The sequence below is a fragment of the Dermochelys coriacea genome, chromosome 2 (assembly GCF_009764565.3).
Source record: "Dermochelys coriacea isolate rDerCor1 chromosome 2, rDerCor1.pri.v4, whole genome shotgun sequence".
Lineage (NCBI taxonomy): Eukaryota > Metazoa > Chordata > Testudines > Dermochelyidae > Dermochelys > Dermochelys coriacea.
Window position 1 is genome coordinate 146,590,159 of NC_050069.1, and position 15,539 is coordinate 146,605,697.

The 15,539-nt window shown below is 41.6% G+C and overlaps 1 protein-coding gene across 1 annotated transcript; it reads left to right on the top strand.

The window, feature by feature from the left end:
• Positions 1-3,658: 3,658 nt before the first annotated feature.
• On the top strand, positions 3,659-9,845 carry MED10 (mediator complex subunit 10). The gene is made up of 4 exons (XM_038392861.2): positions 3,659-3,876; positions 4,708-4,791; positions 6,130-6,232; positions 8,937-9,845. Exons 1-4 carry the CDS (start codon positions 3,755-3,757, stop codon positions 9,030-9,032), a joined length of 405 nt encoding a protein of 134 aa, XP_038248789.1. The 5' UTR covers positions 3,659-3,754; the 3' UTR covers positions 9,033-9,845.
• The last annotated feature ends 5,694 nt before the right edge of the window (positions 9,846-15,539 follow it).

Below are 15,539 nucleotides of genomic sequence, written 5' to 3' on the forward strand. Positions count from 1 at the left end.
TTGGGACTGAGTGGGGCCAGACAGAAATCCATCTTCTCCAACCCATCCCACTGCAAGTCTCCAATACTGCAACCAGTATAGGTAAGCCAGGCAAGGCGGATTAGTTTATCTTTTGTTAACTTATGAATTTTCCCTGTGCTAAGAGGGAGGATTATTCCTGTTTTCTGTAACTTTAAGGTTTTGCCCAGAGGGGAATCCTCTGTGTTTTGACCCTGTAAAGTATTTTCCATTCTGATTTTACAGAGATGATTTTTACCTTTTTTTTTTTTTTTTTTTTTTTTTTTAAATAAAACCCTTCTTTTAAGAACCTGACTGATTTTTCCATTGTTCCAAGACTAAGGGGTTTGGGTCTTTGATCATTTTGTAACCAATTGCTTAGGATATTATTCTCAAGCCTCTGCAGGAAAGGGGGTGTAAAGGCTTGCAGGGATTACTGGGGGAAGAGGATCTCCAAGTGGTCCTTTTCCCTGGTTCTTTGTTAAATCACTTGGTGGTGGCAGTGTTACTTAAATCCAAGGTACAAGGGAGAATTTGTGCCTGGGGAGTTTTTAACCTAAGCTGGTAGAAATAAGCTTAGGGGGTCTTTCATGCAGGTCCCCACATCTGTACCCTAGAATTCAGAGTGGGGAGGGAACCCTGACAGAGGACATCCAACAGAAAAAGAGGGAAACGATCCCATACTGGGGACCCTCCTTCCAGATGATGCTGTGGTATCTTCTCGCACTGAGGATACCTCTCCAGGGGAGGGAACTCCAGTTATTAGGAAGAGATAGGTATTATTAATGGGTGATTTGATCATTAGAAACATAGATAGCTGGGTTTGCGATGACCAGGAGAACCGCATAGTGACTTGACTGCCTGGTGCGAAGGTTGCGGATCTCTCGAGACATCTATATAGGCTTATGTGTAGTGCTGGGGAGGAGCCAGGGTTCATGGTACATGTAGGTACCAGTGACATAGGGAAGGATAGGAGAGAGGTCCTGGAGGCCAATTTTAGGCTGCTAGGTAAGAGATTGAAGTCCAGGACCTCTATAGTAGCATTCTCTGAAATGCTTCCAGTTCCACATGCAGGGCCAATTAGATAGGCAGAACTGCAGGGTCTCAATGTGTGGATGAGATGATGGTGTAGGGAGGAGGAGTTTAGATTTATTAGGAACTGGGGAAACTTTTGGGAAAGGGGGAGCCTATACAGGAAGGATGGGCTCCACTTAAACCAAAATGGAACCAGATTTCTGGCACTTAAAATTAAAAAGGTCATAAAGCAATTTTTAAACTAAGGGCTGGGGGAAAGCCAACAGGTGCAGAGAAGCACGTGGTTGAGACAGAGACATCCCTTGGAGGAGGATCTATTAATGGAGATCTCAATGTCCTAGTAAGGAGGAGAATATGGAAGATGATAAAATACAGGTAGGATCTGATGAAAAACGTCAAATGAAAAAAACGTCTCATTCAATTAGCAGACAGCTAAAAAGTGACAAGTAAAGTAAAAAGTGCTTAAATACCAATGCTAGAAGCCTAAATAATAAGATGGGTGAACTAGAGTGTCTCATATTAAATGAAGCTATTGACATAACAGGCATCACAGAAACTTGGTGGAATGAGGATAATCAATGGGACACAGTAAAACCAGGGTACAAAATATATTGGAAGGAGAGAACCAGTTGTGCTGGTGTGGGAGTGGCACTATATGTGAAAGAAAGCATAGAATCAAAAGAAGTAAAAATCTTAAATGAACCAAACTGTACCATAGAATCTCTATGGATAGTAATTCCATGCTTGAATAATTAGAATATAGCTGTAGGGATATATTGCTGACCAGGATGGTGATAGTGACTGTGAAATGCTCAGAAAGATTAGCGAGATTATTAAAATTAATAACTCAATAAAAATGGGGGATTTCAACTATCCCCATATTGACTGGGTACATGTCACCTCAGGAGGGGATGCAGAGAAAGTTTCTTGACACCTGAAATGACTGCTTCTTGGAGCAGCTGGTCCTGGAACCCACAAGAGGAGAGGCAATTCTTGATTTAGACCTAAGTGGAACACAAGATCTGGTCCAACAGGTGAATATAGCTGGACTGCTTGGTAATACTGACCATAATGTAATGAAATTTAACATCCCTGGGGCAGGGAAAACACAACAGCAGCCCAATGCTGTAGCATTTAATTTCAGAAAGAGGAACTACACAAAAATGAGGAGATAAGTTAAACAGAAATTAAAAGGTAAAGCGTCAAAAGTGAAATCCCTGCAAGCTTTTTAAAGACACCATAATAGAAGCTCAACAGAAATGTATACCCAAATTAAAAAAACATAGTTAACAGAACCAAAAAGGTGCCACTGTAGCTACACAACAAAGTAAAAGAAACAGTGAGAGGCAAAAAGGCATCCTTTAAAAAGTGGAAGTTAAATCTTAGTGAGGAAAATAGAAAGAAGCATGAACTCTGGCAACTGAAGTGTAAAAATATAATTAGGAAGGCCAAAAAAGAATTTGAAGAACAAATAGCAAAATTTTTTTTCAATGTGCAGGAGCAATCTAAAAAAGCAAACAGAATGTTGGACATCAAGAAAGGCATAGATAATAAGACAGAAAATATCATACTGCCTCTATATAAATCCATGGTACGCCCACATCTTGAATAGTGTGTGTAGATGTGGTTGCCCCAATCTCAAAAAAAGATGTATTGGAATTGAAAAAGGTTCAGAAAAGAGTAACAAAAATGATTAGGGGTATTAAATGGCTTCCTTAGCAGGAGAGATTAATAAGGCTGGGACTTTTCAGTTTAGAAAAGAGATGGCTAAGGGGGGATATACATGAGGTCTATAAAATCATGACTGGTGTGGAGAAAGTAAAAAAGGAAGTGTTATTTACTCCTTCTTATAACACAAAAACTAGGGGTCACCAAATGAAATTGATAGGCAGCAGATTTAAAACAAACAAAAGGAAGTATTTTTTCACACAATGCACAGTCAATCTGTGGAACTCCTTGCCAGAGGATGTTGTGAAGGCCAAGACTATAACATGGTTATAAGATAAAAAAGAACTAGATAAGTTCATGGAAATATAGATCCATCAAGGGCTATTAGCCAGGATAGGCAGGGATGGTGTCCCTAGCCTCTCTTTGCCAGAAGCTGGGAATTGGCGATGGGGGATGGATCCCTTGATGATTACCTGTTTTGTTCATTCCTTCTGGGGCACTTGGCATTGGCCACTGTTGGTAAACAAGACACTGGGCTAGATGGACCTTTGGTCTGACCCAATCTGGCCCTTCTTATGTTCTTCCTGTCTCTGTGACTCCTGAGCATGGCACTAAGAACTGACAGAGTTGCAAGGGCACAGGGTGCCATGGGGCAGCTGCGGGAGGCCTATTAGTCTTGACACAGACCAAGTCCGCACGCCCACTGCAACAACCTCAGCATGGCAACCATGGCACCAGGCCCCTCAGTCAGGTGGTTTCTCCGCGGCACATAGTGGGCTGGGGAGATCGACCGGACCGTAGCTGCGCCCACACCCGGCAACTCCCGCGGAGCTCGCCTTAGGTTCCAGGGCAGGAGCCCGCGGGGTCGGGGAGCTGCCGCCCTCCCTGGGGCGCTTTCCCCTAATGCCGGGCTCGGCCTCCTTCTGTGGGCTCCCGGGCCTGGGCCGCCATTAGGGTGCCGCGCGGGAACCCAGGCTCCGCCCCGCCCCGTGACGCTCTCGGGCGCGCGACCGGAAGTGGCCACTGACCCGGAAGCGGGCGGCGGCGCAGAGCGATGGCGGAGAAGTTCGACTCGCTGGAGGAGCAGCTGGAGAAGTTCGTGGAGAACATCCGGCAGCTCGGCATCATCGTCAGCGACTTCCAGCCCAGCAGCCAGGCCGGGCTCAACCAGAAGCTGTGAGACCCCCTCCCCCGCCGCCGGTTCAGTGGCCCCTGCGCTGGGCGGCTGGGTCTCTCCGGCGGCGGAGCGCTACGCAGCAACGCCAGCCCCTTGCAGGCGCCGTGGGGCCTGATGGGAAGCGGGCGCGGGGACTCTTCCCGGAGGAGCGCCGGCCTGTAACAACCTGTGGGTGGGGAGGTCTGTGGGGCCTCCTAGCTTGCCGGCGCTGCCTCGCCTAGGAATAGCGAGGAGGGGTCTGTCCGTGATGGACCAGTGTACAAATGTCAAGTAACACCTGTCACATGGCGTGGTGATCAGCAGGGAGCAGGTCTCTAACATGCAGTTGCATGGTTGTGTGAAGAGCAATACTTATGTTTAAATAAACTGTAAACTAAACTTTGAAGAATGGTCTGTTAGCAGTGATTCAACAGGATGCAGTGGTGCCAAGTGTGCAGCCTGACGGGAAAATATACTGACTTCCAAACCTGTTTGTAGTATGTTCAAATCTGGGACATGTGATTGTAACAATAATGGTCTATTCTGTGAGTGCCCTGTGAGGATTAATTATTTTAATTTACCTGTTTGGAAGGGACTTATATACTCAGTATGGTGTGCTATGTACCAAAGACCTAGATTTAGAAATGCATTAGGAATCCAGGGCTGCACATGGAAAAGGTGCCATGAGAACCTCCAGAGAACCTTTTCATTCCCTTGTTTGTTCATGCAGCCTGTAGGCAGCAACCCCATAGCAGTGAGATCAGTTATACGCTGAAGCTGAGAAGATGTAGAAGGTTGTCTGTAACTAATTTGGGTCTGGTTTTATAGCCACATGATTTTTCTCTTCCCAGGAATTTTATGGTTACCGGCTTGCAAGATATTGACAAGTGCCGACAGCAACTTCACGATATAAGCGTACCTTTAGAGGTTTTTGAGTAAGTAACTTTACATCTAGGGAGCAACCTCCACACATCATCAAATTGAAGAGACGGTTAATCTTGTAGCGTTAGACATTTCCGCTGCAGTTTTTGTTTTTGTTAAATTTGACTTCAGAAATATTCCTAAAGAATTTGAAGGAAAAAGAGTAAGATGAATTATCCATCTATTTTCACGTCTGTTTATTTTATCATCAGTGTTTGCATAAATTGCATAGCTCAAGGCTGGGAAAGAGCTTATCTAATTCAGTTACTTGGTACTGTATATAGCTTTCCATCTCACTCTGGTTCTTTATTCAGGATTCAAATCTTGCTTTAGATTACAAGTGAAAACTAGTTTGCTTTTTATCAGAGCCCCTGTTTTTGTACGCCATAATCACTGCATATATTTACATAATTGGCAGTCAGTTATTAATTTGCATTCACCTGTTATGCTCGTACTGATATAGTTTTGGGCCAAAGTTTAATGGCAGAGCTATGTGAATCAACTTATACTGCTCAGTGAGTTAGCACATTAGCCATTCAATTTCATGAATTCTAAATTACCTTAAATGTGACAAGCTGAGAAATGTGTATAGTATTGCTAATTGTAGATGGCTAAACCAGGTGGCTTCAAAAAATTTTTTTATAGTTCAGTCTATATTTTAATAGTTTGAGACAATATCTTTCAATTTATTTTCAATCACACAACATCCATGTGGCAACTATAGTAATTGTTTCTATGGCGTAGTAAAATTAGGGAAATACCAATGTCTTTTTAGCACTTTCTAATAAAGTAAGTGTGTGACCTTTTTAAAAGAAGATGATGATTTGAATATTTGTTTTTTTCATCTCCCCACTTCTGTCTACTCAGTTCTTCCCTTAATGTTCTCGCTGCTTTATTCCTTTCTCCCTGTATATCACTTTTGCTTTGCTCTCACTGCTGGTCCATTTGCTGATGGTGACTCCTGTTTCTTCTCCAGCTTTCATGTACTTACTGCATGTACTTACTGGTGGTCTGGAGAGAGTTATCTAGTCACATGGAGCTGATTCCCAGCACATTCTACAATCCTCTAGGCTCTCCACAAGGAAAAGTCTGGACACTTAAAAGCAGCTGGCAATTGAAAACCAGCACCAGATGTTTGCAGCTCACTGGCAGGTGCTCCTTGGATCACAGTTTGGGAGCTGCTGGCATAGTCCACGTATTAGAATGCATGCTTCAGATGAAGGAACACAAAGCATACTTGTATATCACTTTTTTTACTCAGTGTAATTGAGCTTCTCATTGCTTTATTTAGTGAAGATAAGGAATATCTTAGCCTACTTGATACACTTACATGGCATCTTTAATATTTCCAGATACATAGATCAAGGCCGTAATCCCCAGCTTTACACTAAAGAGTGTTTGGAAAGGGCTTTGGCTAAAAATGAACAAGTAAAAGGCAAAATTGACACTATGAAGGTAAGATGAGTATAATGTATTAAAAGTATAATTGTCCTTTATAATAAGGATAGGAACCATATTTAAGTATTTGTAAGCCTTGTCCTTTTTTTTTTTTTTTTTTTGGCATGATTATCAGATTTTCTTAATTAAATGGGTTGCACTGGGGCTTATTTCCAATCTATTTGTTTTAACTGATAATGTTGCAGCCTGTCTTGTAGTTATGGTCTCTAATTCTATGGTAAGGTTAAATACAAAATCAAACTTTCATTTCTATAGCCATAACACGCATCTAATCTAATCTTCTTTATACAGTCTGTTCATAGAGCTGCCACCTCGCTTTGATATCTGATGATGGAAAGTGTGCTGTGTAAGAGCTAGTTGTTGTTGGGGTGTGGTAGTTTTTTTTTTTTTAAATACACTACTGCTATTCCATAGGTACTAAATGTATAATTTTCTAAGCATGGCTATGGTGAGCAAATTCACCATAAAACAGTTCTAGGAATAGAAAAACATGAAGGATACTTTCTAATTATCACTTTCTAATAAAGTAAGATGCTTGTTTGATAGTTACCCTTGTGTGACCTAAACAGTTCTCCAAAATTCAGGGTTCTGTGGGTTGTATTGGTCAGGAGGAGAAACTGATGATTGAGCTTGGTATCTTCAATGCAATCCTCTTTATTTACAAAAAAATTCAGAGAGTCATGTTTCCCTGAACACAGCAGGAATCAAACAGGAGAGAGTTTCTTTTGCTCACAGTTCCAAGCCTCTTTCAACCAGCACTCAGCCCAAAAATATCTCTAGGCTTTTATCATGCTCCCAGGCAAGCCTTTGTCCTTGACTTTCTGCTCTTTCACTGTTTTTTTTTTTTTTTTTTTGTTGTGTATTCTTGCTGCTTCCCTGTCTCATACACTGCTGCTAAAGCAATATTCAGTGAAGCCTCTCCACCCACATGTGCCTTGCATATGTCCGTGTTTTGGCTGCTATTGTTCCACCTTTCTGGTTTCATAAGAGTTGAATATTTCTTCCACTTTTCCTGAGTGAAGGGCAGTTTAACCACACCAGTTTCAACAAGGTTTAACCCAACCCATAACAGTATTTTCCCCTTGTGTGATGCTAAAGTGATTAAATCAAATTTTTTAAAAAAAACCAAAACCCACTCTTAAACCCATGAGTGGAGGATACTTAATTAACTTTTAGTAGTAACAGCAGTCTGCACTTATTCCCCTTAAATAAAAGCATTGTTATGTTTTCCAAATCTTGTTTGGCCTCATTGCATTTGGAACACTGATGTATGAATAATATTTATAGATGTATAACAAGAAACTGTTGTACCTAACAGTAAAATACATCTTTTGTGAATTTTATCATCTTTAGTATGAGATGAGGCACACAGTGGCAGATGATATTAAATGGAAGTTCAAGTTGATGTTAGTTAAAATGTGCTTGACTTAAGGTTCCTGAATTAGTAGTTTCTTTTCAATAAGATCATGGGCATCCTGTTACATAATGTTTAATCAGCCTTAGCAATTCATTACTGAAAGATATTGAGACAGTTTAGCAAGATTCAGAAAAAATCTGCAGCTGAAGAATAGCTAGATTTAAATACACACAGAGGACAGCAACATGCATGCTACAAGACATAAATTGATCTCCAGGTTTCAGTGGTCTGTGTTCATCCTTGTGATGTAGACTTACATACTTGTCTAGGTGCATTATTCTTTTTATTCCTTCTGAAGTGCTGGGTGTAAGGTGCTCTTTTTGGGTAGAATATCAGACTTGGTGGACCTGTTGTGATCTAGCATAATAGTTTTATGTTTAACTGTACAAGTCATATTTCTGATGGAGAGGGTGTGACTGGAGCATGCTGTATGCTGGCTGTATCCAGTTATTGGACACCATAGTACAAATTAGAGAAGCTCCTAGACTGCTCTAATCTGGTTTCAGGGTTGAGGTAAAGATTCAGGAAGCCATAATTGGTTGGTTCTCAGCATCTTTTCCTCCCTTACTAGAGATTTCCTACCCTTGTCCTATGATTGTGTGAGGGAAAGAAATCAGCCATGCTTTTGCTAGGTGCTTCCCTGGTCTCAAGCAGAATCAATCAAACTTCTGTTTTCTCCCTGAAGCTCCCACATCCTGCAGGGAAGTCAGAAGTATTCTCTCCTTCCCCTGTGGTGCACCAAGCAACTAGTGGATGAGTTGCTGAGATGTTGCATCAGGGAAGGGACAGCAGTTGCTCAGAGGAACTTGGCTCACATCAGAGTTGCTCTTGAGGCTTCAAGAGAAGAGCTAGGAAGCACTGGGGGGAAATGGTGGAAATGGGTCTGATTCAGGCTTCTTAGTTTACAAACTTCAGGACATGGTTCAGCACGCTTTCAATTAAGTAAGTGCCAGTTTTCTTCTTTTAAAATGATAGACTCGAGGGCCACAAATTGGACACCACTTCACCAGAGCTTATCAAGAGTCTAGTTTCCTTGCCTCTCTTGAAAGAGTTTGATTGCTAGTTTAGTGTATAGAAAATATAAAATAGATTTCAGGCACTTAGTATGAATAAGGGTCTTGTAGGACTTGTTTTTTCTGATTTGAATACCATTCAGTGGGGTCAAGGAATGGTAAACCTGGTTGACTTTTATTTGCAAATATTTCAGTGAATAACTTATTCTGTTTGACTAGCTCCAATAAATGGCCAATTTTTTTTATATTCTAAAATCTTTTTTCATTCTAGAAATTTAAAAGCTTATTGATTCAAGAGCTGACTAAGGTCTTCCCAGAGGACATGGCCAAGTACAAAGCTATTCGAGGAGAAGAACCTCCTCTTTAAGACTGCCTTTGGTATGTTCTAAGATGCCTAATATTTTCAAGGAACTGATAATCTGTTGTGAAAATGTTGAGCTCACTGGACAGAGGAAGTTCTTCAATCTTCCTACTAGGTGAGTTCATGTATGTGGTTATGGGCCGTGAGGGAGCCTGATTACCACGGACTGTTTTTGGGTGGTTTTTGTTTTTATTTTTTTTGGAAGCCAAAATGTTTTCCTACAGACCTCTGTGTATCTAAAGCTTGCATTTGAAACTTCCTGTACTACTGTGTTCTTTCCACAAAAGTTGTTTGAGGCATATGTGTGACTTGCAAGCTATTGTACGTCATTTCCCACAAAGTACATTTCTAGTATGGAAAAGAACTGTGATCAAGTGCCAGACTGGATAAATACACTTCTTTTGGAAGCTAGTTATACTTTGATTATTAAAATAGGCTACAGCCTATCTCATGTGGGGGGGGGGGGAGGCAGGCCACAGGAATGAGAATTGACGTCTATTAACTAGCTCTTTCCTGGTAGTTTATAAAAGCATGACTAGACAGGACTTTTTTTTTTTCTTTTTGCTAAATTTCTGCTGAAATGGAAGTCCATTGTCAGGTGCTGTACTTCCATGTAACTTTTGTCAACCACAACCAAAAAGTCCTCTTCAGTCCTGTGAATGGAAGGACAGGTTGCTGAGGATGGAAAAATTGAACATTTTCAAGGATGGCCTCCCAGCCGTGCTTTTATTTTTGTATAGCATTTGATGCAGAAATAAATCTTTTAAGTGTATTGCATTTTTCTTTGGGAAAAATATATAATAAACACTTTGAAATGAATTTTGTAGCTAGTTCTTCTAGTATGTTTCTGTTCCATACCATCTGCGACAGTCTGTACCTTGGGGGAACATATTATATATTCACAGTTATATGAAAATGAAGAATATGGAGATCTTCAATATAAAGCGTGCCTTGTAAGGAATCAGGGGAAAGGTCATGATCTGCTGAAAGTCATTTCTCTATCCATATATATGTATATAATTAATGCATATGAAGTTGTGAGAATTGTGTTGTATGGTGGTCACTAAAGCATGCTGTAAGTTGTGGAATCGGCCAGATATTCACTTCCCCAGAGGCACCAACAAGGAAAGTAACCAATGCCCAGGAGGGGTGTCAAATAACCCATCAACAGCCATTGTCCAGCAAGGGAGCTACTATGCAATGACTTCCCTGCATGAGGCCCCACCAGGGGAGTTGCTCAACCTTGATTGGAGAGACTCCGCAGTGCCCCACAGACATGCCTGGACTTGTGTTCTATAAGCATATGGACTGAGAGTATAAAACAGGCAGAGTGGACGCATTCTGGGCCCTTCTCCTGCCCCCACCTATGCTGCAAGCAACCAAGACACTGAGAAGAAGACAGGACTCCAACACAGAAGATTGGCCCAGGTTTAAAGGACAAACCTGTATATTAAGGACTGCAATAGCCAGTGGCGTGAGGAAAAACCGCTTAATCTAGTTGCTGCCCACTCTAATAGGGTTGAGAGTTTAGACTGCGTGTTTATATTTTATTTTATTTTATTTTGGTAACCACTCTGACTTGTTATGCTTTGACTAATAATCACTTAAAATCTATCTTTATAGTTAATAAACTTGGTGCGTTTGGTTCGAAGTGTGTCACAGGCACCACTTGGGATATCAGGCCTGGTACATATCAATTTCTTTGTTTAAATTGATGAATTTATATAAGCTTGCAGCATCCAGCGGGCATAACTGGATACTGCAAGACAGAGGTTCCTAGGGTTGTGTCTGGGACCGGAGATGTTGGTTAGTGTCATTTGCTTGCAAGTAGCTGGGAACAGCTTACATGCCAGAGGCTGTGCGTGAACAACCCAGGAGTGGGGGTTCTCACAGCAGAGCAGAGTAAGGCTGGATCCCAGAGTCAAGGATTGGAGAGGCCTAGGAGATCACCAGTCCAGATAACACCAGAGCGGAACATGTCACCATCCCAATATATTTTTCAAGAAAATAACAGAGAAAGCACAAGTCGCAGCTACTGTTTATTGTAGATTCTCCTTCTTGCAGGAAAGATTAGTTTAATAGGATCACCATGCAGTGCTATATTGCATACAGTGAAAGGCTAGCTTTTTGGGGGGTTTTTTGTTGTTGTTTTTCATAGAGGCAAGCAGTATGTTCTCCCAGTCCTCTGGAAAGACTTGTTTAATTTTTTTTTCCTAATTCTTGCTTCTCATGGTTTTAAAATGTGATTATGGTGTATCTCTAGCTAACCAATGCTCTGACTATTTTGTCACTTACTCATGATGATCCCTATTGGGGCCAAAATCTAGTTCTATATATAGAATCATAGAAGACTAGGGTTGGAAGAGACCTCAGGAGGTCATCTAGTCCAAACCCTTGCTCAAAGCAGGACCAACCCTAACTAAATCATCCTAGCCAGGGCTTTGTCAAGTCGGGCCTTAAAAATCTCTAAGAATGGAGATTCCACCACCTCCCTTGGTTACCCATTCCAGTGCTTCACCAACCTCCTAGTGAAATAGCTTTTCCTAATATCCAACCTAGACCTCCCACACTGCCACTTGAGACTATTGCTCCTTGTTCTGTCATCAGCCACCACTGAGAACAGCCTAGCTCTGTCCTCTTTGGAACCCTGCTTCAGGTAATTGAAGGCTATCAAATTCCCCTTCTGCCCCCCCCCCCCCGCAGACTAAATAACCCCACTTCCCTCAGCCTATCTGTATAAGTCATGTGCCCCAGCCCCATAATCATTTTTGTTGCCCTCTGCTTAACTCTCTCCAATTTGCCCACATCCCTTCTGTAGTGGGAGGCCTAATACTGCATGCAGTACTCCAGATGTGGCCTCACCAGTGCTGAATAGAAGAGAATAATCACTTCCCTTGATTTGCTGGCAGTACTCCTATTATTGAAGCCAAATATGCTGTTAGCCTTCTTGGCAACAAGGGCACACTGTTGACTCATACTCAATTTTTCATCCACTGGTTTCAGAGTAGCAGCCGTGTTAGTCTGTATTCGCAAAAAGAAAAGGAGTACTTGTGGCACCTTAGAGACTAACAAATTTATTAGAGCATAAGCTTTCGTGAGCTACAGCTCACTTCATCGGATTGAACTGTAGCTCACGAAAGCTTATGCTCTAATAAATTTGTTAGTCTCTAAGGTGCCACAAGTACTCCTTTTCTTTTTTCTCATCCACTGTAATCCCCAAGTTCTTTTCTGCATAGCTGCTGCTTAGCCAGTCTGTCCCCAGCCTGTAGCAAGGCATGGGATTCTTCCATCCTAAATGCAGGATTCTGCACTTCTTTTGGCCCAATCCTCTAATTTGTTTAGGTCACTGTGGACCCTATCCCTACTCTCCATCATATCTACCTCTCCCCCCAGTTTAGTGTCATCTGCAAATTTGCTGAGGGTGCAATTAATCCCATCATCTAGATCATTAATAAAGATGTTGAACAAAACTGGCTGCAGGACTGACCCTTGGGGCACTCCGCTTGATACAGGGAGCCTTTGATCACTACCCGTTGAGCCCAACAATCTAGCCAGCTTTCTATCCACCTTATAGTCCATTCATCCAATCCATACTTCTTTAACTTACTGGCAAGAATACTGTGGGAGACTGTATCAAAAGCTTTGCTAAAGTCAAGGTATAGCTCCCAGTTCTTATGATTTTTATAAACAATATTAACCGCAAAATAAGAAAATGAGATGGCTTAAGTTTCATTTTTCTTGTAATTGTGTGAAGGATGTTAGCTCATTTTTTCATATTAAGCATGTTCATATGCATCATTCAACTGATTGTTTGTTAAAATTGAATAATGAGGTGGCCACTGTTTTAAAAAATATCCCTCACAAGTACTAATTTATTTCATGCCTTTCCATAATTCCAGCATACTGAAAATCCAGTGATTTTCTATGAGTATTTTTGATTGCATATCGTACCCATCACAATGATAGATTATTGCCATGGGCACCATTTTTCACTTGATGACATTTGATCCAATCCAGCAATCTAATTCTAGGTGGAGCTGACAGTGCTGCCTATACTTAGTTATCTAACACTTTCCATTATAAGACCCTGTTTTCAATTGCTTATAACTTTAACCAATTGTGCTGAAATTTTCTATGCCTCAGGCTACATTTTATTTTGAATGATCAGTTATTTCTGATGAGGAGGACAGAGAAGATTAAGTTTAAGATTAAGCTGTCTTTGCCAATGTTTTTTTTTTTTTTTAAACAAAAAAAGTTTAGTTTATGCATGAGTAGGGATTTGGATAATATCTTTGGGGCAGAGACCATCTTTTTGATATTTGTATAGTGCCTAGTACAATAGGGTCCTACTCCTAGGTAGGTTTCAGAGTAGCAGCCGTGTTAGTCTGTATTCACAAAAAAGAAAAGGAGTACTTGTGGCACCTTAGAGACTAACAAATTTATTTGAGCATAAGCTTTTGTGAGCTACAGCTCACTTCATCGGATGCATCCATTGAAGTGAGCTGTAGCTCACAAAAGCTTATGCTCAAATAAATTTGTTAGTCTCTAAGGTGCCACAAGTACTCCTAGGTAGGTCATCTTGTGGTCAGAAATGCCTTTTCCTGTCCCTATGAAAATCCATCCATATTCTGCCAAATTATAGGACTCAGAAAACTGCCATTTGCACACATGAGTAGAACAGGAGCAGAAGGGATAAGAACAGAAAAGAATAGCCTGTGGGGAGGTCATGGGTGGAAGAGGTAGAGATGTGAGGGAGGAGGAGCAGAAATGGTTTGTAACACACTGCCCTCCAGGACCTGGAATAGAGTCCAGTATTCTTGAGTCCCCACACTATTTTGCTAACAATAAATAGCTGTGAAACCCATAATGTCTGCATTATGGTAGTAATCATGATTACATAGTGATTTTTTCCATTGGATCAGGCCTCATTTGGTGCACAGTTTGGATGGTGGAAAGGAATGAATCAAGAATGTAGTAAATGAATTGGAAGCTGTGTAGTTGAAAGAGGCAGGGAGTGAAAAGATTTTCTTGTAATTAAGGCAGCCAAGTGTGCCCCTGGGAGAATAGGATTCAATCCCTGCCTTTGCCAAGAGTCCTCATGTAATACTTTGAAAGTCACAAACCTCCACAGTAGCTTCTATGCATTCCTCACTTTCTGGGTGTCCAGTTTGAGATACGTAAGCATGGTTTGACAAGTGCTGAGCACTTTAACTGAACTCAGTGTAAGTTATTCTTTCAACAGCCCAAGGCATCCCAAACTGGGCACCCAAAAAAAGTGAATTTGATCATTTTGACCTAAATCTCTGTGTATCACTTCCCCATTTTACAGCTTGGGATAATTATACCAATTCACAGGTATGATTATTAAGATAAATTAATGTTTGTGAAGCTTTCAGATGTTGACAGTGAGCACTAGAGAAAAGCCTATAAGCAAATTAATAACTTTTATTTGGTGCAGGGTTTGGATGCTTTGTGGTAAATAAGGCTGCACGTTGAACAGTGAGGATAAAATAAAATACTGAAGAGCTATTTATTTACTGGCCTACATCCACCCTGTACACTGAATGAGGCAGGGGTCCTGTAGAAATCCTGTAATTAAAAGATGAATCATGATGCATATGCAGAAGGGGGATGGCACAGGAAATCTTCTGGCATTTCTACGTTTTTTTTTTTTTTTGAGTGGTTGACTTCGCGCCCTTAGTCATCTTTTCAATGTAATTTTCAAAAAATGTAATAACTGTAGCCTTAGCAAGACTGCCTTCATTTTCCTCTGAGCTGTAATGATTTGTGTGTTTCATGTGAATCTTGACATTGATTCTGCCTATTTCTTGGGGATTAATAATGGAAATAACTGGTACCAAAATACAAGTTGAACCTCTCATCTGGCACTCCCTGGTCCGGCAACATCTGTGGTCAGGCATGGGCGCTGACTCTGTGGGGTGCTCCAGGGCTGGAGCACCCACAGGGAAAAATCAGTGGGTGCAGAGCATCCACCGGCGCCAAATTCCCCCCTCGGCCCCGCACTTACCAACTCCTTTTCCTCCCTCCCAACGCTTCTGGAGTGCCACGAACAGCTGATTCGTGGCATTCAAGCTCCGGGAGGGAGGGGGAGGATGTGGGACCGGCATTGGAGCCTCCAGGCGGGGAGCCACACAGGGCGTAAGCCCTGGAGGTGCTGCAGCATCCCCTGCACTCCTACTTCCTACTCTTATGGAGATCCGCTGGCACTCTGCATGGACTTCCCGTGGTTCGGCAAATTCTCTGGTTCTGTACTGGTCAGGTCCCGAGGGTGCTGGACTAGAGAGGTTCAGCCTGTAGTATCTTTTGAGAGTGTTCACTTTGTTACTGCCTAGTAATGATAGGAGTGAAATATCCCATTTATGATCTTTTTATTAAATTGTTGCTGTGATTATCTTCAGATGAGAATCTTCAGTCTGGAATTTTGTCCTACTTTTACCTGAACCCCTTTTTCATCAATGTTTGTTCATGCCAACATCTTGTTTACTGCTGCTT